The following is a 24,902-nucleotide window of genomic DNA, read 5'->3' as shown; positions in this document are numbered from 1 at the left end:
CAGCTAGTTGCTGACTTCTGGGATATGGAGTCGCCGGCGCGGCGTGTCAGGTGTTGGCCGAGCCGGTAAGCCGAGGTGCTGGCGGGGTCAGGGGTTACGGCGTTCCGCTTTGTGCAGGTGGGCGGGCGAGGGCACGGCCGGCGGACAGTTCGTATTCCGAGGGGACGCGGGAGCCCCGGGGTCGGCACAGGCGCTGCTGGTCACGGGCCTCGGCCTTTCCCCGCGACCTGGGACAACCAGCCCACCGCCCCTCCCCGGGCTGGCCCGACGGGAGGCGTCCCGGGTCAGGGGTGCGCAGACCCGGCGCGACGCGGAGGGGGAGATCCGTGACGCAGTTTCCTCCCGGAGCCCGGGGATCTGTCTGCCCGCGGCCTCCCGCAGCTCAGCACCAAGTCAGCCCAGCGGCCGCCGGTGCTGCGCTGTTGGCACGAAGGCCTCAGGCCTCGGGGTTGAGGGCTGCCAGGGTCCCTGCGCTTTCCAGGCCTCATTCGGGACACGTCGCGCGCGATGGATGCTCCCCTTCTCAGCGGTTTCCTAGGCCCGGTACTTTGAAAGCTCGCTTGTTTGATATTGCTCCTTTAGATTCTTTGTCCATGTCGGTTCTCTGGTCAGACTATTTGGAAGGGCATCCTCAGGACACAGGTTGAGTTTCCGCTGTGTAATACAGAGAACCTCCGTTGTTCTTTGCTTTTCAACGATGGGATTCAAGGCATCGAAAGCAAACATACGGAGGGAGAGCTGGCCAGGGCCGGTGGGCTTCTAGGAGCTTCCGTGTGGCCCGTGGGGAAACCACAGGAAGCTGCCCACCTTGTCCACCGTGGCATCTCCATCACTTCTTGGCTTAGGCTTTCTTCTGTCCCACCACTTTCCGTGGGGTGACGGCAGGACCTTACAGGTTGTCGGCGTTACATTAGTTAATACATGTAAAGCAAAGTGCTTAGGCCAGTCCCCTGCCACCAGGTGTTTTTATTACTGCCTGCTCGTGCCTGCAGTTACCTGGCTTTGACCTTCTCAGGAGTCTCTGCTTGGAATCCCTTGGGCTGTTGCCAGAGCTTCCCCAGGCCAGTGCTTCCTAGCCATATTATTAGTCTGAAAGTGCAGTTAATTACGGGTGAAGACAGGCGCTGTGCTAACAGTTTCTTCTTAATCCTTGTCTTTTCTTTCTGAGACTGGAGCTTACTATATATCTCTAACTGGTCTAGAACTTGATCAAGTCGGCCTCCAACTTGCAGTGATCCTTCTGCCTCTGTGCTGAGATCAGTCACAAGCATTTACCACTCACGCTTGGCTTCTGCTTAGTTTATGAAATGAACGTGGAAAATAACGTTTTAGGCTATTTTTGCAGTAGCTGTGTTAGTAAATGTAGCCTATGAGATTTCACTGGTGTCTTTTTATTAGATATGTATTATCAGTCTTGCTTGAATTGAGTTTATTTTGGACACACACCTAAAAGGCTGGGACTGCTGCTCACGTGGTTTCGCGTGTTTCCGGAAGGCCTGTGGGACTCAGAAGGGGAATTTCTGAACACCCTGGCAGCACCTCTTGTTGAGGAACAGGGAAGCTGCATGTGACTCTGAGATTCTCCTCTGAGGAAAGCGGTGGTTCCTCGGGTTACAGCAGAGCTGGCAGGAGGCTTTGGTTCAGCTGTGACTCAGAGAAAATTGTATCCACAAAGTAGGATCTTTTTTTCTGTCTGTCTTTGCAGCCAAGAGCCTGGTTAGGTGCTGTTTTGTCTGATGCCTTCATTTTCTGCTATGCAAGTACTTATTTGTATGAGCCTTAAAATCCCTCTTAATTCCCTTTAGTTGGGAGACCCCAGAAGTTCAGAGGAAGCTGCTGTTCCTTACTCAGCAACACTGCTAGGAACCAATTGCTAAATGAGAAACTCTGTTTAAGGAAAAGTACTGCTTACAAAGCATGCTCCATGGGCTGGAGAGATGGCTCAGAGGTTAACAGCCCTGGCTGCTCTTCCAGAGGACCCGAGTTCAATTCCCAGCACCCACATGGGGGCTCACAAAGCCTGCTCCATGTGCAGCAGTGGCAGGTGGCATATGCTCACTTGCTCATCTGTATTAAAACAGTTTAATACTTCTTTAGGTCGAAAAGTGCTCACATTCATACATAATGAGAGGAGAAGGCCACAAGTTAATTATTAAAACTTTATCAGGTTCCAAAGAGCAGAAGGAAGCATCCCAGGATGAGGAATCTTTTACTATGTTTGTATGACTTTGACACATAACTTTTCTTTTAAGAAAAGAAGGTAAATGTTGACGGTAATACCTGTTAGGGTAAAATGGGTTGGCTGTGGTCTAATGAAAAGCATTCTTCAGGTTTTCTGGAGAAAAATTGTATAAGTAAGTCACAAAAAAGTCTTGGGCAAACAGTTTTTGGGTGACGAAAGGTAGATTTCTTTTGTTAAATTTCTTATTTTCTTCACGAAGCAAGGGCCTTTGATGGGCACAGGATGAAGTGTCAGGCCAGGTGGCCAGACCCCCCCCCCCCTTCTGGAAACCCTGCTGTAAAGCTGAGGTTAGAAGGAAGTTTGGAGGAAGCTTACCCTGGCCTAGCTGGAGGAACAAAGGACAAGGCAGAGCAGGGCACAGTAAACCGTTTGTGCTCCAGTAGGCAATCAGGATGGTGAGCCCTGCCAACAGAGGAAAAAATTAGTTTTTATGAGTGTGCACCTGCCTGCCCTCCTACCCACGGGTGTGCACCCGCCTGCCCTCCTACCCACGAGTGTGCACCCGGCCTGCCCTCCTACCCACGAGTGTGCACCCGGCCTGCCCTCCTACCCACGAGTGTGCACCCGGCCTGCCCTCCTACCCACGAGTGTGCACCCGGCCTGCCCTCCTACCCACGAGTGTGCACCCGGCCTGCCCTCCTACCCACGAGTGTGCACCCGGCCTGCCCTCCTACCCACGAGTGTGCACCCGGCCTGCCCTCCTACTATCCTTTTTTTTTCTTAAAGGATTTATTTTATTTTTAATTATCTGTGTGTGGGGGTGTATGAGTGTGTTTGCGCATGCCTCCATGTTTACGTGCCCATGCCTGCACGTGCTCGTGTGTGCAGATGCCTACCAAGGCTAGAGGTGTCAGGTCCAGGAACTGGAGTTACAGACAGTTAAGCCAAATGATGTAGGTGCTAGGAATGGAAGTCGGGTCTTCTGGAAGAGCAGAGAGTGCTCTTAACCCCCCAAGCCATCTCTCCAGCCTCAGGCCATATTTCTAAAGTCATGGTTGATAAATGATACTTTTGCCTAATAGATCAGTACTTGACAGCTGGCCCACATTTTTTCCCCTGTTCTTATCTTCTTTGACACCCAAGCAGGCAGTTTCCTTATCAGCTGTGGTCCTCTCCCCAGATCTTACTCTCCTCCCTTCTCTTCTCCTCCCTCCTCTCCTTCCCTCCCTTCTTGACTCTGTGTGTGTGTGTTTCCAGATAGGATCTGGCTGTCTAAGCCTAGTCTGGCTTGAAACTTCTCCCAGACTGGCCTGGAGCTCTTAGCCTCCTGCTTTGCATTCTGAAAGCTGGAGTTAGAAGCACGCCTCAGTCGTCATGCTAGGTTTTCCTTTTCTTGCTTTCCAAAGTTTGTCTGTTTGAGACAGAGTCTATTTGTCCTGGCTCTCCTGGCACTCCCTACGTAGGCCCCACTGGTCTGGAGCTCACAGAGCTGCCTCTGTCCCCCTCGAGTGCTCAGTGCTGGGATTGAAGGCTGTGTGAGGCTCCCCCAAACCTTCCCACCCCCTTTAGGTTTTTCTGTCAATTCAAAGAGAGAACTGAAGAGTCAAACTCGGGTAAGAGGCAGCATGCTGGGTGTTTGTTGAGTTGGAATTATAGTTCTTGGGTAAGATAGGTGGGAGATGATTACCGTGGCATTCAAAGTTAATAAAGTGACTGTCTCAGCCAGTGTCTCAGTGACCGTTGTGTCACAGAGAGCCAGCTCTGGTCCAGTATAGTAGCTTTGTGTAATGGGAGCACTATTTGTACTCTATGAGCTAGGTGTGTGGTGTGGAATTAAAGGCATTATATAGAACCCCAGTAGGTAGGTGGATTATAGTTTTAAGGTCATTTTTTGTTATTGCTTGTTTTTGTTTTTTCAAGACAGGGTTTCTTTGTGTAGCCCTGGCTGCCCTAGAACTCGCTCTCTGTGTGCCACCACTGCCTAGCAAGATTTGGAGTCTTGCTGGGTGCTGGTGGCGCACGCCTTTGGGAGGCAGAGGCTGGAGGATCTCTGTGAGTTCAAGGCCAGCCTGGTTTACAAGAGCTAGATTAGATCCAGGACAGGCTCTATAGCTACAGTGAAATCCAGTCTTGAAAAAAAATTGGAGTCTCTGTTTTCTTGTGTTGGTCCTACCCTCCTTTCTAAGCAGCTTCAAGTTGGCCTTGAACTTGTGACTCACCTGCCTCAGCCTCCAAATTCTGTGGTGGCAGGTCCATATTCTCTTCTGAGTACTTGAGAGCCAGAGAGTGCTGCCAGGCTGTTGGATCTCCAAAGCCCTCAAAGGAGAACTAGAACTGACCCTGATCCTGCACTTGTCCCCTGACCTCCACAGGTGCACACATGCTCACTACCATCACACACACACACACACACACACACACACACACACACGAAGGTTTTTACACTCCGAGTGTGTCTGTGGAGCTGACTGGTGTCAAAAGGATCCAGGAGAGGTGTGGCTGTGCCCTTTACCCGAGGCACTCCTTATGGCATCTGGTTCTTCCTTACAGGTTGCTTGTATGTACATTCTAGTTCCTGATCTTTGATTTTATTGAAGTGGAAGGCAGGAAGGAAAAAAGAGTTTTGGGAAGTGGGGAGATTTAGACTGTATAGAAACACCCCCAGTATGGGGGCAGTGGGTGATAAAAACTTTCTTCTCTATACCTTAAAATTAATGAAATGACGAAGAATGAATGCCTTTACCTCCTATTAGGCAAATATAAGAAGCCATTGTTTTAAATGCAAGCCCTTTTTCAATATAAGAAAAAAATTGCTTGTTACAGTTGCCCATGTATTTAGTATTTTATACTTTATTTTGTTTCTTTTTTAATGATTTATTTTAAGTGAGTTGGTGTTTTTCCTGCATGTATGTCTGTTTGAGGGTGTTGGGTCCCCTGGACTTGGAGTTACAGACAGTTGTAAGCTACTGTGTGGGTGCTGGGAATTGAACTCAGGTTCTCTGGAAGAGCAGTGAGTGCTGCGCTCTCTCTTCAGCCCTGTTATTTTGTTTCCTTAAGCTAGGATGTTACTATGTGGCCCCTGTCTGGGCTGGAACTTGCTAGGTAGACCAGGCTGGCTTTAAACCTCATCTCTCTGCCCCTGCTTCCTGAGTTCTGAATTCTGGGATTACAGGCTTTCACCACTACACCTGATAGTGCGTGATTTTTTCTTTTCTTTTTTCTCCTTCCTTCCTTCCTTCCTTCCTTCCTTCCTGTCTTTCTTCCTTTTTTTTTTCTTTTCAAGATAGGGTTTCTCTGTGCAGCTTTGGAGTCTGTCTGTCCAGAAACTCACTCTGTAGACCAGGCTGACCTTGAACTCACAGGGATCCACCTGCCTCTGCCTGCCGAGTGCAGAGAGCAAAGGCGTGCATCACCGTGTGATTTTTAAGGTAATCAATCTTCTTATTAAAGCGGCAGAAGAATTGCAGGAGAATACAGGGAGTGAATGTTCACACCTGAGAAGATAGGCTAGTGCTAAACAGCGGATGCTGGGGGTACTCTGTGGATGGCCGCTTACCCCAGAGTTAGAGTTAGGAAATGGCTCTCTTGAAAGAGGACTTCTCTTCCTTGTATTTGAGGGGAAAATCATCATTTCACAATTTGAGTCATTATATGGACACTAAGACAGAGGAGGAGTAAGTTAAGCTTTAGGCTGTCAGTGCCTGCCACTCTAGACAGCACAGAGCTGATTATCCGCTTTCAACTTCTATAGATAGTTTTCGCAGAATGTCCCCAGTGAGTGGCTGTCTGAAAGACTCTGACAATCTATAGAAGCTTTACATTTTGAGAAAAGTAAGTCGGGCCTGGCGATGTATGTTGCTGGAGCACCTGGGTTTGAGCCTCCCAACTACATATAACAATATTACAAGTACCTGGAGAAGCCTTTTTATTGCCAACAAAGATAGAAGTGAGCTCAGAACTTACTTCCTTTTGACCCACTTTTTGCTTTGCTACTGCTTCTTTCTCTCTCACTTCTGTACTTTCTGGCCTAGAGTTTAGAGTTTGCTGTGTAGCTGAGGCTGGTTTTGAACTCATGATCTTCCTGCCTCCTCCACTTTCAAAGTACTAGGATTATAGCTGTGAATCACCAAACCTGCTCCCAACTGCCTTTCTTTCTTTCCTTAAGCAACATTATTTGTGTGTGTGTGTGTGTGTGTGAGAGAGAGAGAGAGAGAGAGAGAGAGAACGAGAGAACGAGAACGTGGAAACTTGTAGGAGTCAATTCTGTTTTCCTACTATCTACCATGTGGGTCCTGAGGATGGAATTCAGGTAGCCTTGGTGGCCAGCACCTTCATTAGCTGAGCCAGCTCGCCAGCCCTCAGCCAGCCACCTTTTCTTCCTTTCTTCTTCCCTCCCTCCCTTGCTCTCGCTCTTACCTTTCTGTCTGTCTGTCTGTCTCCTCTCCCCCTTCCCTCCCCTCCCCTTTTCTTGTTTTTCTTTTCTACAGGGTTTCTCTGTATAACAGCCCTGGCTGTCCTGGAACTTCATAGACCAGGTTGGCCTTGAATTCAGAGATTTGCCTGTCTCTGTCTCTGCCTCCTGAGTGCCGGGATTAAAGTACACCACCACTGCCTAGCTGACAAGTTTTATTTCATTTTATTTTATTGTTTTCGAGACAGGGTTTCTCTGTAGCTTTGGAGCCTGTCCTGGAACTAGCTCTTGTAGACCAGGCTGGCCTTGAACTCACAGAGATCCACCTGTCTCTGCCTCCTGAGTGCTGGAATTAAAGGCGTGCATTATCATCGCTCAGCATACTGAATATTCTTAAACAGGATATCAGCTCTCATTACAGAAACAATCTGATTTAGTCATCCTGTGTGGCACTTCTCAGAACTAAACAGAGACTATGGAAGGACTGCTCGTGTCACGTGACCCAAAGCTTCCAGAAGCACTGCATGAAGTTTGATGGTTTCTTGTGGCCCAAGTTCCTTTTCTTATGAGAGTCCAGTGGCTGACCTGATGTGTAATTTCTCATTTCCTGTGGGTAGGATAACTGGGTGTCTTGCCTTATTCACATAGAATGACAAAGTTAAAAGGCTACCCACCAAGCCATGGCTGTGACTGGAGCCCAGCAGAATGGTCAGATGTGTGACAAGCCTCAGATGAGGCCACTATAAGTGGGTGGAAGAGGCTGGATTGATGAGTGGTAGTGGGGGTCTATGGGCTAGACGGGGCTAGTTGTCTGTTGCAGAAAAATGCTTGCCCCTGGTAACTGTGAAGGAGAGATGGTGCTTCTTCAATTAGCCAGGGACGGTGTGCTTATACCCAGAAGACAGGTGACACCCAGAGCTCCCTTTTGGGTCTAGATGATGGAATTCAATAAGGCAGAACATGTTAATATATAAAGAATATCCAGAAAATAAGGTGGAGGGCTGTTGAGATAGAGGAGAAAAAATGGTTTTTTTTGGGGGGGGGCTCCCTCCCCCTCTCAGCAGGTGAGCACTTTGAGGGTTCCTGGGAGCAGTATTAGCGATAACTTTCTCGCTGTATGTTTACGATCAACTGAGACAAGTCCATAGTAAGGAGGTTCAGAATTGAGAAGTTCAGCCTTTTTAGAGGTGAGAGATGGCTCCATCCAGGGACCCACACAGTGGAAGAAGGGAGCCAACTCCTGTGAGTTATATGATACCCATGTCTCCCCGGCTCCCTGAAAAAAATAAATAAATGTAAAAAAAAAGTTCAGCCTTTGTAGTGAGGCCAAGTCGACAGTGTGCTGTGGATAGACCACCGTGTCAGCTTGCTAATGCTCCCCCAGTCCCCAACTGCACCCTGATATGCCATTGGTGCCCAGAGAAACACTGCTTCCCACAGATGGGGCCCAGTCCTGCTGGTACCTCAGCATTCTTGCAGATCCCAGGGCAAGTTAGCCTGTAGGTGACTAGCTTCTCCCAATTTTGAGAGCGAGACTGGAACTTTCTTTAGTTTTCCCTCAGGAAATAGTGGTCATCCACTTGAGAGGCACTTCCACACCCGTCCAGAAAACTGAATCATGAGTTTAAATTGTGAGATAGGCCAGATTTTTATTCCCTTTTTTGGTCACATGGCTGATGTTGATTTCCCTATCCTGCCTCTATTTTCCAAATTTTGTTACTACAAACCAGGCTGCTTTCTGTTCTTTTAAAAGTTGTGAATTTTGGAGATTATTCCGGTGTTAGATATTTTGGTTAATATTGAGGCTATTTTGGGTTAATTTGGGCTAATATTGAAGCAAAGACTTGTTGATTGGCAGCCTGCTAGTGGCTAGTGTGTATGAAGACAGATTTGTTGGGAGCTGGGTGTGGTGGTGCACACTTTTAATCCCAGCAGAGGCAGGTGGATTTTTGTGAGTTCAAGGCCAGCCTGGTCTATTAAGGAGTTCCAGGACATCCAGGGCTGCACAGAGAAACCCTGCCTCAAAAAACTGAAACAACAATAACAATAACCAGACATATTTGTTGGCAGGTTCATCTGCTGTGCATAAACAGGGTCCCACATGAGCTTGGAACCCGTGAGAACCAAGAGGCTAGCTCCCAGCCTCTTCCTGGCCTCATCTTTTATTGTTTTTGTTACTGTTTCTTAATCCTGTTTTGAAACCTGTAGTTATTTTCAGGGTCAGCTGATTGAGGAGAGGATTGTTCCTTTCATACAAGGGTACAGCTATATGGTGACAAAAGGCGTTAGTTTTGTTCTGATTTTTTACCTTTCTTTTCTCTTATAGAATCCTATTCTAAGAACACAGATACTCAGGTATCTACCATGGTGTTGGATCCTGAAGAAAAGATGCCAGACGGTAACTTATATCTTTGTGCCATAGTCTGCATGGGATTGGGCTTTCCTAGATAAGACAGCTATGAATGAAATTAATTTATGACCATAGGATTCTTCCTCATATCTTATTTCTAATTGCCAGCTGAGTTGTGACCAGGTAGTTTGGTTTCTAGAACAGTAATGCTTGCAAGGACAGTGTCATTCCCAGACTTGGCGATGACCTCCAATGTGTTCCCTCTATCTGCAGTGTTTCCTATGCGTGTGGAGCAGAGCACCTGAGCTCCTCCTCTAGACTACCCACTCCGTTCTGCTTAGTAAAGATGGTGGGGCCCAGCACCCTAGAAAACCAGAGCTCTGATATTTTAGTGGGTTGTAGGGTTTATGAGAAAGAGGAGAAAGCCTCGTGATGCTAGCAGCTCCGTGGACTTTGGAAGCTCTTGGTGAACTAGCCATTTTCTGCTAGGCCTCCCCCACTTGGATTTAAGATTAAAGTGCAGACTTCAGGAAAACACTGCTTTCAGGCTTCTATGAGCCCTGCTGTCACAAGGGCGCTAGCACCCGTGACCACCAGCCCTTCAGTCCTACGCAGAGAGGCCTTAGTCAGACTTCCCAGACTTCTGCTTTGCCACATCCTCTTAGTGTCGGGTGGGTTTTCCAGTCCTCTCTTCTGTTGTGTGAGACTGATAGAGCTGTGGAATGTAGAATGTAGAATGATCCTTAGAGTGAGTCCTGCTGGATAACGGGATGGGAGGACGTCCTAGTGCCTAACTTATTTTCTTTTAAAATTAGGATTCTGAATTTTCATGGGGCTAGTTTGTCAATATTGAGTCATAGGTATGAGTTGCTTTGTTGGCTTTAAGACAAAGTCTTGTTAAATTGAAGCCCAGACTGAGCTCGGACTTGTATCCCTTTTGATTTAGCCTTTCAAGCATGTCATTGTCCTTAGAGAACCATTATTAGGTGGGTGTAGAGGTGTAGAGGAAGTCCAGTGATTAGTGTTAAGACCGACCCAGGGAGGAGACAGCGTGGATCTGAGAGGAGGTAGGGTAAGTAGGGACAGGAAGGACTCTAATCAAAATGCACGGTGTGAAATTCTCAAAGGACTATAAAATATCATGTTCAACTGATCCAAGGCTGAGAGCTTTTGGAGGCTTTTGAACTCTTCTTGGCTTCCAAGAGTTAGGGTTGCAGGCTGGTACACATATTACCCTGTAAAGATATTTAATTTATTGGGCTGGGGATGTAACTTGTTTGTAGAGTGCTTGCCTAGCATGCATGTTTAAAACCAGGTATGTGGCTGTAATCCCAGCACTTGGGAGGTGGGTGCAAAAGAATCAAGTTCAGAGTCATCCTTGGCACAAACCAGTCTGGGCTCCAGACCAGTCTAAGACCAGCCCTTGTGTCTAGGCTGGTGTCGTGTGTGTGCGGGTCTAAAACTGTTCTCAGTGATGGGGGAGCATATGCAGACAAGGGTTAGCATTACCGAGAGTGCTCATTAGTGGATGTGGTCATGTTAACGCAGATGGCGCTTCTGGAGACCATGGAGACTCTGCCAGCCTCAGCGCCATCAATCCTGCCTATAGTAACTCCTCCCTCCCTCAGTCCACTGGGGACTCTGAGGAGCCCTTCACCACCTACTTTGACGAGAAGATCCCCATTCCTGAAGAGGAGGTTAGTGATGGTTCCTTGCAGAGGACCCTGTGTCCTGGGGAAAGCCTTGGAGGGACAGGTCTGCCAGCCACCTCTAGCTCAACAACCTGAGGTCTTATTTTGGCAGCCAGTCTCTGACATCATCAGGATAAATGGCCTCTGTGGGAAAGGTGCTAGTGCGAACTTTGTAGCTTATGGAAGGATGGATATTGTGGCTTCCCTTTTCAGCTGTGCCTCTGCTCCTGTGTGGGTAGTGGGGGAGCCTAAGGGTGCCATGCTATTTAATGCCCCTGTGTGGGTAGTGGGGGAGTCCAACGGTGTCATGGTGTCATGTTACTTAATGTAGCACGAGCTGCTGATGGGGAGCTGGTAAAGGAAGGGCTGTCACTGAGAGAAACAGCCACCTTGTTGGTAAAAAGTAGATGAGCTTGATGTGACACGTGGGCGTGTGCACTGCGTGCCCTGAGCCCCTGCAGCTGGTGCTATCCCTTGACAGGTGACAGAGTAGCGGAGACACTCAGGCTGCCTTTCCTCTCTCGTTTACAGTACTCCTGTTTTAGCTTTCGTAAACTCTGGGCGTTCACGGGGCCTGGCTTTCTTATGAGCATTGCCTACCTAGATCCAGGAAACATCGAATCTGATTTGCAGTCTGGGGCAGTGGCTGGATTTAAGGTGAGCATCCAGTTTATAAGTTTTCATTATTGTTGTTATTGTTATTTTTGCAATGCTGAGGATGGACTATGGGGCCTTGCCATGCTGTCCCTGTCTTTGAGCCCTTGTTACACTCTTACGACTTTTTCTTGATCATGTTGAGTAGCCTTCAGGTAGAGTTGACCCTTGAACAACATAGGTTTGAACTGTGCATGTCTACTTATGTGTAGGTTCTTTTTCTATTTTACTTATTTACATCGCTGTCCTGGAACTCATTATGTGACCAGGCTGGCCTCTGGCTTCAAAATGCTAGAGCTAAAGGTATATGCTGTCATGCCCAGCCCAGACATAACAGTCTGTTTTATAATTTACTACCCCAGGCTATGTGGAGATCTACTGCAGAAAGGTTAACATGCACCCCATCCTCTGCACACACACAGTTCACGGTGGAGCTGTTCTCAGTTGAGAGAAATGAAAGCAAATGTAAGATGTTGCTAACTCCTGACCATGTACAGTTAGCTGTCATGTGTGCTATACTTCTGTGTTGGCACCTGGTGCTCTTGTGAGTTCATGTGATTGCTTATGATGTGGTCGTTTTTGTGTGAGCAGCTTCTCTCTGAGTAAGGGATGTAGTACAGTAAGAAGGATTTCTTGGGTTGTTGTGGAGTTTTTACCATGGGTTTTATTCATGCCAATGTCTTCTTGGCCTTTTGGCTAAGCGTAAATAGGTGTGCTGTATTATTGGTGTGGCTTCTGATAAACAGGCTGTCTGTCAAGTTTTAGGGGTGAAATGTTACATGAAAACTAGGCAGAGGAGTCTGGGGCTTGGTGTCCAACCTCCTGTCTTAGTTACTTTTCTAATACTCTAATGAAAGACTATGTCAAGCCAACTTAGAATGCTGGGCGGTGGTGGTGCACGCCTTTAATCCCAGCACTCGGGAGGCAGAGGCAGGTGGATCTCTGAGTTCGAGGCCAGCCTGGTCTACAGAGCTAGTTCCAGGACAGGCTCCAAAGCTACAGAACAAAACAACTTTAATAGGGCTTACAGTTTCAGAGCATTTACAGTTCATAATGGTAGAACAGAGGTGTGGGGGACAGCTGAGAGCACATCTTGGTCCCCAAATAGGAAGCAGAAAGGACACTGGGAATGGCAGGAAGCTTTTGGAGCCTCAAAACTGCCCCGTGACACACCTCCACCAAGACCACGCTTTCTGATTCCTCCAAACAGTTCCACCAACTGTATTCAAAGTTAGGAGCCCATGGCTATTCTGGTTCAAACCCCAGTGCCTCTCATTGTTCCAGCATGCACAGGTCTTCATCGGCACTGACACTTCGTGAAAAGTCCTTACTATATGGTCTTTTGTTTTTTATTTGTTTTTGTTTTGAGTTTTGGATTTCTGAGACAGGGTTTCTCTGAATAACAATCTTAACTGTTCTGGAACTCACATTGTAGACCAGGCTGGCCTTGAATTCACAGAGATCTGCCTGCCTCTGCCTCTAAAATGCTTAAGCCACCACTGCCTGGTGTGGACTCTTGTTTTATCCACATAATATCCTTAGGAAAAGCAAAAGATGGGAAACTGAGGATCAGAAATATGCTAGACCTAGTGGGTCACGTGTAGAAGCTGATGCAGAGTGTGGACCCATCCCCCTGCTTTGACGAACTGTTTCCCGTTAGCAAAAAAAATCCCTTTGGTTGTCTAATGATGTTGGCGGATGTTGTTCTTCTCAGTTGCTCTGGGTGCTTCTGTTGGCTACCATTGTGGGACTGCTGCTCCAGCGTCTTGCAGCTAGACTTGGAGTGGTTACCGGCTTGCATCTTGCTGAAGTGTGTCACCGTCAGTATCCCAAGGTGAGTGGCTTGTCTGTTACGGTGCAGGAATCTGTGTGTCTGGTATTATGTACTGGCCCCACTCTGGATTGAGCCAGAGGAGGAGTTGGGGTCAGTGTCCCTGAAACTAGAAGTACCAAGGGGATCCTAATGCCTCCTCTGCTGTCAGCCTGTGTCCTCCTTCAGAATCTAACATGGGGCTCCCTTTGTTGTTGTTCTTTTGAGACAGGCTCATGTAGCCAAGGCTAACATTGATCTCTATATTTAGCCAAGGATGGCCTTGTGTTTCAACCTCTCCAGAGGTCCTAGAATTACAGGCACACACAGGTTTCCTTAGGGAAATGCGGCATGAGTAAGTATTAACCAGGTTCCCCTTATTTTGTTTGATGTCACCATCACTTTGAAAAATATGTTTTTTACAAAGTATATGTGGTAGGTCCTGTGGATTGGCTAATTATTTTCAGTTTACTCTAAGTATCCTACCTTTCATACTTGCCACCTTAAGTGGGAATGACTTCTGTCAGAAGACTTTGCAGGGGAGCTGAGGACAAAACTCAGGCCTTCCCAAATACTCCACAGGCACCCTAGAGATTGAACCACTTCTGTCATGGCTGAAAATCTTTTTAAGTTAGTTCACTTGTAGATATGAAACAGGCCTCCCTTGGGAGTGCCCTAAATTTTTAGTCTCATTTCTGACTATGAACATAGAGGTTTTGTGTTGTTGTTTTTCTTTTCTATTCTCCTAGGCTGGTGGGTCAGCGGTCTCTGTCACTCTGTACTCCCTCCCTCAGCCTAGGATGTTCTTGAACTCTTTTTTTTTTAAAAAAAAAAAAGAAAATAAATATTTCGGGAGCTGGAGAGATGGCTCAGTGGTTGAGAGCATTGCCTGCTCTTCCAAAGGTCCTGAGTTCGATTCCCAGCAACCACATGGTGGTTCACAACCATCTGTAAAGAGGTCTGGCGCCCTCTTCTGGCCTTCAAGCATACACACAGACAGAATATTGTATACATAATAAATAAATAAATAAATATAAAAAAATAAATATTTCTTTATTATGTATGCCGGCAGGCCAGAAGAGGGCACCAGACCTCACTACAGATGGTTGTGAGCCACCATGTGGTTGCTGGGAATTGAACTCAGGACCCCTGGAAGAACAAGCAATGCTCTTAACCACTGAGCCATCTCTCCAGCCCTGTTCTTGAACTCTTGATCATCCTGCTGGAATCCCTGAGTACAGGTGTTATAGGCCTGTGCTACCATGTGTGATAAATATGTTATTTTTACCAACTTTTCAGAAAATGTTGTTGTTTTATAATTCCCTTTAGTGTCTTTTTCTTTGCGCATATTATAGTTATTTATGAGAGGAGACTTTTTGGATAGTAAGTATCTGGAGGCTTTCTTTCTGGTGTCAGTAAGCCAACATTAACTAAATGTGTTTTTCCATTCATCTGTTGGTCTAGATTTAGTTTCCTGGTTTGCTGTATTCCATCTATTCTCAACTAGTTTACCATGAACACTTTAAAAAAGAGATTTATTTTTTTTTAAATTCTGTATACATATTTGAATATGTACATTTGAGTATGGGTGTCTGTAGAGGTTAGAGGCTTCAGGATCCCCTGGAGCTGGACTTGAAGGAGTTGTGAGCTGCCTGACGTGAGTGGCATGAGCTGAGATCCAGTCTGCATCTTCTACAAGAACAGTATGCACTTTTGTTGCTGAGCCATCTCTCTAGTCTCTTACCCTAAATACTAATACGTATATCTTTTTCCGTTGTTCCATATTATTTTCTGACTTTCCTGGAACTCACTCTGTAGACCAGGTTGGTCTTGAACTCACAGAGATCCTCCTGCCTCTGCCTTCCAAGTGCTAGGATTAAAGGCATGCGCCACTACCTCCTGACTGATTGAGGCTTTCTTAATTGCTCATTTCTTGTTCTCTCTTGACTTCCATATTGGCCATGTTGATATGTTTATTTTTCCCTCAAACTTCTTAGATTGTTTTTGGGCAAGAGAGTAAGTGGAAAGTAATGAACAGAAGTTTGATTCTTCTCCTGAGAAGGATTAAGGAGAAAAAAGTGAGCTGGGTTGCCACCCTTACCTTGGCTCATAGTCTCCTGCTCTGTGTGGGGTTGAGTTCTGGTATGTCTGTGTAAGGCTGTGTGTGGTTCTGTGCCAAAATCTGAATTCTAAATGAAGGAGGAAGTTCTTATACCGCCGAATGATGAGAGCCGCTGTTTGCTTTGCAGGTCCCACGGGTCATTCTGTGGCTGATGGTGGAGTTGGCGATCATTGGTTCTGATATGCAGGAAGTCATTGGCTCAGCCATCGCCATCAATCTCCTGTCGGCAGGAAGGTGGGGGCTTCCCGCTAGATCATTGTTGGTATTGAGCTGGATTCCAAAGACAGGGTGAAAATGAACAGAGCATTCCGGAGCCGCCTTCATCTTTCCCAGCAGACATAGTCCCTGTCTCTCCCATTCCCTTGATGTGCACACTTGTATTTAAATCGATTGTGTGGGGTTTTGTACAATTACTCCTTTGTAAGTGGGGGGGGCTACTTATCTGACTGCATAGTGACCCACGCTTGGTGTGTTCCGCACATCTGACACAGTAAGCTCCCAGGGAGGCTGTCAGTGGATGGCCTTTAGTTGATGCTGCTTCTCAACCACCCGTGGCTTGGCTTCCTGCCACTGTTGCTTTTCCCCAGGCCCTAGCCTTCCCCCCATGTTCTGTGTTGGACAAGCTGTGAAGAAAGTGTCTTCCGTGGGTCTTCAATCTCTATTTCTCTTCTCTAACCTAGGGTCCCCCTGTGGGGTGGAGTTCTCATCACCATCGCAGACACTTTTGTCTTTCTCTTTTTGGACAAATATGGTAAGGAGGGTGGAACTGGTGGGTGAATCAAAGCCACTGGCTTCAGGCACATGGCTACACGGAAGTCTGTCTTCTGGGTGCTAACTGTGTGTTTCCCCCTTAGGGTTGCGGAAGCTGGAAGCATTTTTTGGCTTTCTCATCACTATTATGGCCCTCACATTTGGATATGAGGCAAGTGTTATAGGCTGTTGGTTAACTATTTAAAACAAAGTTTCATTTTGTTTGTTTGTAGTCTTTATTATAAAAAGCAATAATAGGGCTGGAGAGATGGCTCAGTGGTTAAGAGCATTGCCTGCTCTTCCAAAGGTCCAGTAACCACATGGTGGCTCACAACCATCTGTAATGAGGTCTGATGCCCTCTTCTGACCTGCAGGCATACACGCAGACAGAATATTGTATACATAATAATTAAATATTTTTTTAAAAAAAAAAAGCAATAATAATGCCAGAATAGTTTAACTGTATTGGATCAACAAAAAGCCAGTGTATTTCTGGGCTGCTTTTGAAAAAATATAGTCTGTGGCAAGGATTCACATGCAGGAAAGCCCGTAGAGATTTCTTTTGGATCAAAAATGACTAGACCTTTCAGGACCAACATTTTTGGTCCCAAATTAACTACCCTGACAGCAGGACAGTTTTAGGGTGGCACAGACAGAGGCATATGTTGACTGTTAACTCAAAGCAGTTCTGTTTGTGCTCATCATGACTGAAATTAATTAACCAAGCTTGACTATTTCCTGTAATAGACCAGCGGATGGTAGTGGTGCACATGCGTGGTGGTGCATGCCTGTAATACGAGCAACTAAACAGAGGCAGACTGGTCTCTGAGTTTGAGGCCAACTTGATATACCTAGAGAGTTCCAGACCAGCCAGGGCTGTAGAGTGAGACAAAAAACTGTTGATGAGTAATAGGTGATTGGCTGTTTTCCTGGCTTGTTGCTTGCCTGTCACTAGGGATAAGTACCATTATGTTTACCTTCTTATGTTCAGTTATAAACTGATTTCTTCTTACAAGCCTGCCTAAACATTGAAAGATATCTAGTCTATGAGCAGATTTTTCAGGTTGTCCCAAGGCTTGCAAGAGAAATGCTAAGCCAGGAGGAAGTTTGGGTGGGCAGTGCTAAGGAATGACCCCCTCCCAGCACACGAGCAGGTGAACAGCAGTGTATGGAGTGTGGGTTTAAGAACGGAACTGTTCTTGGATCTGTATCAGCAGTTACAGCGACACAAATACCAACGAGACCTTTAGTCGGTTTGGTTCCTCAGAACACTGTGTTCTCTACATATCTGCATTGTACATTTTAATTGTAATGTAAGATATTCGGAATATATAGTCCTTAGTCCTGGCCCCTGGCAGCAAGCCCCAGAATTAGTTATCTTTGGTAGTTGTAACTAAAGTACTTGAGGAAAGTAACAGGAGGTGAAGGGTCTACTTAACTGGGGCTTCAGAGGGCTCGGGCTGCATGCAATTCCTTGGGCAGAACACCCTGGCGACAGGAGATGTGCTGTTGGAGGTTCTGTCTCAGTGCAGACAGAAGCACGGAGGTTCAGGACATGGCTAGGTCCAGGAGGATTGCCACCATTCATGTACTTCTTCCAGGGAGGCTCCACCTGCCAAAGTTTCTACCACATCCCCAAATTGTATGAGCACAATGGGGCTTGAGTCGGTCATGAGCCTGCGGCAGTTTCTGTTCCGACCACAGCAGCCCTTTGTCGCCGTTCACTGCTGATGCTGTGCTTAAACTCAGGGCCTTGTGCATACTAAGTGCGTACCTGTTCATGATTCCATATTCCTATTCCAGGCAGTTATTACAGAGGGTAAAGGAGTGAAGGATGCCAGTGTCCTTAGTGCTGTTCTTCCTGTTCCATGTTACGGTAAAGGCTAATAGGTGTTGTGTTGCTGTGTAGTATATTACAGTGAAGCCCAGCCAGAGCCAAGTGCTCAGGGGCATGTTCGTGCCGTCCTGTTCAGGCTGCAGCACTCCTCAGATTGAGCAGGCTGTGGGCATCGTGGGAGCTGTCATCATGCCACACAACATGTACCTGCATTCCGCCTTAGTCAAGGTGAGCAGTGCCCTTCCGAATCCTTAGTTTCTGCCTGCTAGAGCTGTGTAGGAGCTGTGCTCTGCGGGAGTGCACTATTTCTAAGGCTGGCGGGGCTGTGTTTATTACCAAATTGACCAGGAAAAGTGATCCTCAAATTCCAGGCTAGTGTTCTTCATAAAAGATCTGAAAGTCTTGAGGTCCAGAGGTAAGGAGGGCTTTCCCAGTAAGTCAGGCGTTGCTTGGCTGAGATAGGTTGGACACTTGACAACTAGTCCACTAGACAGAACTGAGATCGTCTCTGGGAGCTCAGCCTGGGTGCTGGCTGCCCCATTTGGGGGTTGTGCACTGTTGTCAAGGGTGTGGAGTTCTTTGTAGCTTAGTGAGCTAAGATCTGTTTCATCTAGCCAGTTGTTTGCCCTCTTAATCTTTCAGCTGACTTCAAAGTTCTGAGTTGCTACAAAGAAACTTCCTGCAACTAATGGACAAATGCCTGCTGCCTTTGTCTCTCTAGTCTAGACAGGTAAACCGGGCCAATAAGCGGGAAGTCCGGGAAGCCAACAAGTACTTTTTCATTGAGTCCTGCATCGCACTCTTTGTTTCCTTCATCATCAATGTCTTTGTCGTCTCGGTCTTTGCTGAAGCATTTTTTGGGAAAACCAACATGCAGGTGGTGAGTAAGCCAGAGTTGTGGGTGGTGAATGCCAGGTGAACTGCATGCCTGAATGGGGGCAGGAAACTTATCTGAGGTCTAGGTTGCCCTCCTATTCCTCTAGTATACACACCAGCCAGTCTATGGTGTAGCTTCCCACCCGGAAGCCTCTTCCCACCCATTCCCGGGGTGAACTGGAAGAGCTGGCCTTGGGCTCACAGCTGCCTCCTGCTGTCGTGGAGGTGTAGCATCTTGGCTGTTTGGCCATTGTTATTTCTGTTTCCTTTTTATTAACTGCTGCCTGCCTGTCAGCTAGTTGTGCTGAGGAAAGGTCTGGAGGAGTCAGCAGAAAGGAAGCATGCTCTGACAGGGCGGAGCTCAACTCGTGTTGAATTCTCTCCCATTCATTTTGTTTGGTTGTTTTCTTTGAGGTTTTTTGTTTATTGTGGAGTGTTTTAAGATGCCAGGGTTGAACTCAGCAAGTGTTCCACCACGGAGCTGCTTGCCTGCATTGCTATCTAGTTTTGTTCATCATTTATGTCTACAGGAGTGACCCTGGTTCTTTGACTGAGGTCCTCTGGGTGCTGATGTTCTCTGAAGTCTTCTGATTTGGTTTCCTTTTTTTTTTTTTTGTTTTGTTTTGTTTTGTTTTGTTTTGGGTTTTGGCTTTTGAAAAAAGGGCTTCATTGTGTAGTCCTGGGTCCAGGCTTGAAACTCCGTAGACCAGGCACCTGCCTCTGCCTCCCAAGTACTGGGATTAAAGGCATCACCATGCTCTTCATTTAATATAGTTTTTGTTTTTGGGTTTTTTGTTTGTTTGTTTGTTTGTTTGTTTTGTTAAGTTCTACTTGTGTAGCCCAGTCTGGCCTCAAGTTTAGGATTCTTGTAGCTCAGCTCCCTGAAGGCTGCCCTCTAAGAGGGAAGCCCTTTGAAAGAGTTTCTTTCCTTACTGCATTTATAGTACTCCAGCATTTGCATATTGCCCTGCAAACTCTGTCTCAGTAAACACTTTGGTGCTGGAGGGAATATAAGGCCTGGGGGAGAGCTGCAGATAGAGGCAGGCAGGCTGTTGACCCCCTGGAGTGCCTCCTCTGCTTATCTGACACAGAGGAGTTTGGTGAGACAAATAGGGAGTTCTTATCTGGCTCTCATTTCTAAAACTGCTTTGGGCTTTAGGTTGAAGTCTGTGGGAATAGCAGCAGCCCCCACACTGGCCTCTTTCCTAATGACAACTCAACTCTGGCTGTGGACATCTATAAAGGGGTAAGCACACTAGTTTGCAGCCTCTGCTTTGGGGTAAGTGTTTGCATATCCTCTTTGAGAGTTTATTTCAGATCTGAGTATAATTCATCTGAGTATCTTTTATTTCTGAGACCCTAGGACAGGTGCACATTTGGGGTTTTAGCAACTCCTAAACTCAGGAGGGCACCTTAAAGTTTGCAGGTAGTGACTGCAGTGACAGGTGAATTAGTGAAGTGCTCATTCCTGGGACCTTTTGCCCCATCATGTTGGTTCCAATGTGACCCCCAAGAACATAGTATGTATCCTACATTCCCCACACGGTTCACTGTCTGCACTGCTCCTGCCATTTTTCATGAGAGTACATTAAGGAGCAGGCTTTGGGAAGTGCAGGGCTCTGTCTCTTTAGTATTTAAGGTTAGAGATGAAGGGATAAAGGGATGCCCAGCAGTCGGGTGGAGCCTCTGGGTCACACCAGCACCGAGTCTCACTGCCTAGCAGTGCCCAGTGCAGCACTTGATGTGCTGGCGTTTCACGAGGAGAGGGAGGTGCTGCAGAGGGCTACTGTTCCGGGTGTCACTCACACGCTCCTATCTCTCTCCCTGTCCCAGGGTGTTGTGCTTGGATGTTATTTTGGGCCTGCAGCACTCTACATCTGGGCAGTGGGGATCCTGGCTGCAGGACAGAGCTCCACCATGACAGGAACCTATTCCGGCCAGTTTGTTATGGAGGTGTGTGCTGGGGTTGAATACAGGGGATGGCACAGCACTTGAGTGTCTAACTCCATGGTTTACAGGTTTCCCTGACTTCCCCAAGCATTTCTCTCTCCTGTCACTGTGGTCACCAGCCCCCATGCTTTCTTCCAGGGATTCCTGAACCTAAGATGGTCACGTTTTGCCCGAGTGATTCTGACACGCTCTATTGCCATCATCCCCACTCTCCTTGTTGCTGTCTTCCAAGATGTAGAGCATCTAACAGGGATGAATGACTTCCTGAATGTTCTGCAGAGCTTACAGGTAGGTGAGCAGGCAGCTGGGGAAGCGCATGTTGGAGGCTGGGTACTAGGGGTGAGTGAGAGGAAGGAAAGGCAATGAAGTTCATTAAATGGAAATAATGAGCTCTGCTTAATATATAAAACACAAGTGTGAGGCCACCAAGATGGCTCAGTGGATAAAGTGCTAGCTGTTCAGTTGTACAAGTGTAAAGTCCCCTGAAGACATGGTAAAAGGAAAGAGCTGTCTCCATATTCACCCACAACATGGGCATGTCTGTCTGTCAGTCCGTCTATCCTTTTCTCCCCACTCAGTCTCTGTCTTTCTCACACAAATAAATAAGTAACTTAGTAATACATAAAAATCCACAGCACTGTAGCTCGTTAAGGCAGTAAGGGTAATTCATTAAATGATTTCTAAGGGCACCACTACCTCCTGTGGAGGTTACAAGACAAGTCACAGCCAATATGTTATTTATTTAAGATTATGTGTTTTTATTTACATGTATCACGTTTTACCTTTGTGTGAATATGAGCACTGTATGTGTGCCTGGAACCTGCAGCGTTTGGAAGAGGGCATCAGATCCCCTAGCACTGGAGTTGCAGACAGTTGTGAGCTGCCATGTGGCTGCTGGGAATTGAACCCTGGTCCTCTGCAAGAGCAGCAAACAAAGTGTTCTTAACCACGGAGCCATCTCTCCAGCCCCCAGTGCGTTGTCTTTTGTGTTTAAACAAAGGCACTTAGGATCATGATTAGGTGCTGGGTTAAAAATAATGTTTGGCAAAGGCAAGGTGATAGGAGCAGCTATTACCATGGCACAGATGAGATATGGTTTATGACTCCTATCTGTGAGCAGTGCTGGTGTCTGTGTGGTACAGTAACCACGATTGAGGTAGAGGGAGAGAGCACAGCAGAGCCAGGCCAATGCCAGTAAGCAGCATTCCTCCCAAGTGTCTGCTCAGGTCCTGCCCTGACTCTTGGTGATAGACTGTGACCTGGAAGTATAAGCCAGATAACTCCCCAACACCCTCCCCACATTGCTTCTCATCAATGTTTAATCACAGCCTTAGAGATGAAACTAATGCACCCATGTAATTCCATCCTTTTTTTCCAGCTTCCCTTTGCTCTCATACCCATCCTCACCTTTACCAGCCTGCGGCCAGTGATGAATGAGTTCTCCAATGGCATGTGAGTACACTTGTCACCCTCCCCAGGAGGTGACTTTTTACCTAGCAGGCCAGTCAGAAATGTCTTCTCTAGGAGAGCTGTGTGTTTCTAGCTGCTTCCTCTCAGGACATTAAGACACTGGCGAGGGTGAGCTACAGTAAGGAGGAGAGCTGCTTCAGACCTTCCTGTCCTAGCCCTTCACCCTCTGCTGCTGAGGTTTCAATTCTGTGCACTCCGGTAATATGTTCAGTGCACACCTTTTTTTTTTTTTTTTTTTTTTGTATTTTATTTTCGAGACAGGGTTTCTCCGCAGCTTTTTGGTTCCTGTCCCTGGAACTAGCTCTTCTAGACCAGGCTGGCCTCGAACTCACAGAGATCTGCCTGCCTCTGCCTCCTGAGTGCTGGGATTAAAGGCGTGCGCCACCACCGCCCGGCGCAGTGCACACCTTGAAGGGAGATGTGGGGTGTGTTCTAGTTTCATTTCTGCTGCTTTGACAGATACCATGCCAACAAGCAGCAAATGGGTGGAAATGTTTATTTGGCTTACAATTCCAAATTACTGTCCATTGTTCTGGAAGAAGTCAAGGCAGAACTCAGATAGTCCTATCACTGGCACTGTCAGGAACAAGGGGTAAGCACATCCTTGCCTGCATGTTTGCTCTAAGCTTGCTTCTTTCTTACACTGTTGAGGATGCACTGGCTGGGTAATGGTGCCACCCTGAGTGGGCTGCTTGTTCTGCGTCATCCCTACAGATGCGCCCACAAGCCAGCCTGGTATAGATAATTTCCCTTTGAGACTACCTTCCCACGTGGTTCTTGGCTCTGTCAAGTTAGCACCTAAAACCAGTCAGTGCAGGTGCTCATGTGACCTGTTAGGGTCCCAGGGTCTCTAATTGTCACCACTCTAGAGGCGGTGGGACCTGGGAGAGTGGAGCTGATAAATGAGGTGGACTGAAGTCTCATGCAATAGCCAACTTTATTCAGAGCCTTGGACAGTGTATACTTTGAGGGCTAAGGCAGTCGTGCGTGTAAAGTTCTCTGTGTTCAAGCTGTGTACATGGGACTGGCAGCATGCGGCAAGAACTTGTTTTCCTATAGAGGTCTGTACAGGAGAGCTTAAACATTTAATTGGATAACAACAGCAAGCAATAATGAGTAACCTGAAGGCAACTCACTCCTGCCCACTGCACCTGGGTGGCAGGCGGGACGACCCAGAACACATTCCAAGAACAGTGCCATGTTTTTGGAGAAATTGAGGTCACAGACTCTAATCTTGACACCATTCCTGGACCATGTTCTGATATCTAATGAAATGGCTCTGCGTTTCCAGAACCTGCTGATTTCTGGGGTCTTAAATGCTAGATTTTTGTGTCTTAGAGATGATAGGTCAGTGGGTAAATAGGCTTGCCCCACAAGCCTGACAACCTGAGTCTGATCCCTGGGACTCATATGAAGGATGAAGGAGAAAAATAAATAAATCTACAGATGTGGTCTTCTGACCTTCACATGCATGTACTCATCATTCATGTGCATACGTTAATAATAGATAGTTAAATGCTAGGTTCAATTTACTCCAGCCCTTCCCCCATCTGCTCTATCACTCATTTTGATACTCTTACGTTTTTCTCAACCTGTGTCTCATTTACCACATGAGACATAGGTTTCTTTTCTGTCTGTGGCTTGGTTGAATTATTGCACACTCATGCGCCCCTTCTTTCACAGAGGCTGGAGGATTGCTGGTGGAATTTTGGTCCTTATTGTCTGCTCCATCAACATGTACTTTGTAGTGGTTTATGTCCAGGACCTAGGGCACTTGGCACTGTATGTGGTGGCTGCGGTGATCAGCGTGGCTTACCTGAGCTTTGTGTTCTACCTGGTGAGTCCATTGGAAGGGAGCGGGGCAGTGGTATTGGCTGCATAGGTGGGACTTGCTGCCTTTTAGAGACCAATGATCCTCCAGGCAGTCTACTGAGGCAACTCATGTGGCATTGTCAAATCAGCTGTTTCTGAAATTCTATTTCTTTTCTGTTGTTTTTGGTATTGGAGATTAAACGCAAGGCTGTGCCATGACAAGCAGCATCCTAATGTTGCACTCTCTTCTCAAAAAGATGTTTATATTTTGAATCATCCAGTTTATTTAAGTTTTTTTTGAGGAGGGGGTGTTTCTTGAGACAGAGTTTCTCTGTGTAACAGCCCTGGCTCCCCTAGACCTCACTTTGTAGACCAGGCTGACCTCAAACTAATAATAATTTTCAATTATTTCATCCCATATAAAACTTTAAATTATAGAGATCTGCCTACCTCTGCCTCCCAAGTGCTGGGATTAAAGGTGTATGCCACCATGCCTGGCTTATTTTAGTCTTAATACCTAGTATTTTTCTATTTCCGTTGATTTTATAAGGATCCAATATTTAATTCCTAAGAAGAATGTATGTATGGTATGTTTTTTTTTTAATATTTATTTATTTGTTATGTATACAATATTCTGTCTGTGTGTATGCCTGCAGGCCAGAAGAGGGCACCAGACCCCATTACAGATGGTTGTGAGCCACCATGTGGTTGCTGGGAATTGAACTCAGGACCTTTGAAAGAGCAGGCAATGCTCTTAACCTCTGAGCCATTTCTCCAGCCCTGTATGGTATGTTTGAGAAACGAAATGTCTCAGTGGTTGCACAGCAAGCATAAGGACCTGAGTTCAAATCTTCAGGACCCATGGGCATGGGGTTGTGTGAGCCTGTATCCCCAGCACTGGAGGAAGGGAGGCAGCAATAGGAGAGTCATCAAGGCCTGCCAGCCTAGTTACAGATTCAGCAAGAGACCTTGTCACACAGGAATAAC

The 24,902-nt window shown here is 46.8% G+C and overlaps 1 protein-coding gene across 4 annotated transcripts in view; it reads left to right on the top strand.

Annotated features, from left to right (window-relative positions):
- The window catches only part of Slc11a2 (solute carrier family 11 member 2), a 33,222-nt gene continuing 8,320 nt past the window's right edge, over positions 1-24,902 (top strand). For 2 of the 4 annotated variants that reach the window (XM_041642576.1, XM_041642578.1), the window contains exons 1-15: positions 1-65; positions 8,920-8,991; positions 10,492-10,640; positions 11,166-11,291; positions 13,003-13,122; positions 15,348-15,454; positions 15,901-15,971; positions 16,075-16,142; positions 17,880-18,035; positions 18,529-18,687; positions 19,843-19,929; positions 20,517-20,636; positions 20,772-20,921; positions 22,012-22,085; positions 23,787-23,940. In XM_041642576.1, the coding sequence (XP_041498510.1) occupies positions 8,958-8,991; positions 10,492-10,640; positions 11,166-11,291; positions 13,003-13,122; positions 15,348-15,454; positions 15,901-15,971; positions 16,075-16,142; positions 17,880-18,035; positions 18,529-18,687; positions 19,843-19,929; positions 20,517-20,636; positions 20,772-20,921; positions 22,012-22,085; positions 23,787-23,940 (1,575 nt within the window). In that variant the 5' untranslated portion in view covers positions 1-65; positions 8,920-8,957. The other 2 variants (XM_041642577.1, XM_041642579.1) reach the window with 2 other exon arrangements.

This window comes from Microtus oregoni, unplaced genomic scaffold (assembly GCF_018167655.1).
Source record: "Microtus oregoni isolate MIOR12 unplaced genomic scaffold, Mior012 000077F_ref0000221, whole genome shotgun sequence".
Taxonomy (NCBI): domain Eukaryota; kingdom Metazoa; phylum Chordata; class Mammalia; order Rodentia; family Cricetidae; genus Microtus; species Microtus oregoni.
The sequence above is the reverse complement of the archived record's forward strand: the minus strand, read 5'-3'. Positions and strand labels throughout refer to the sequence as shown.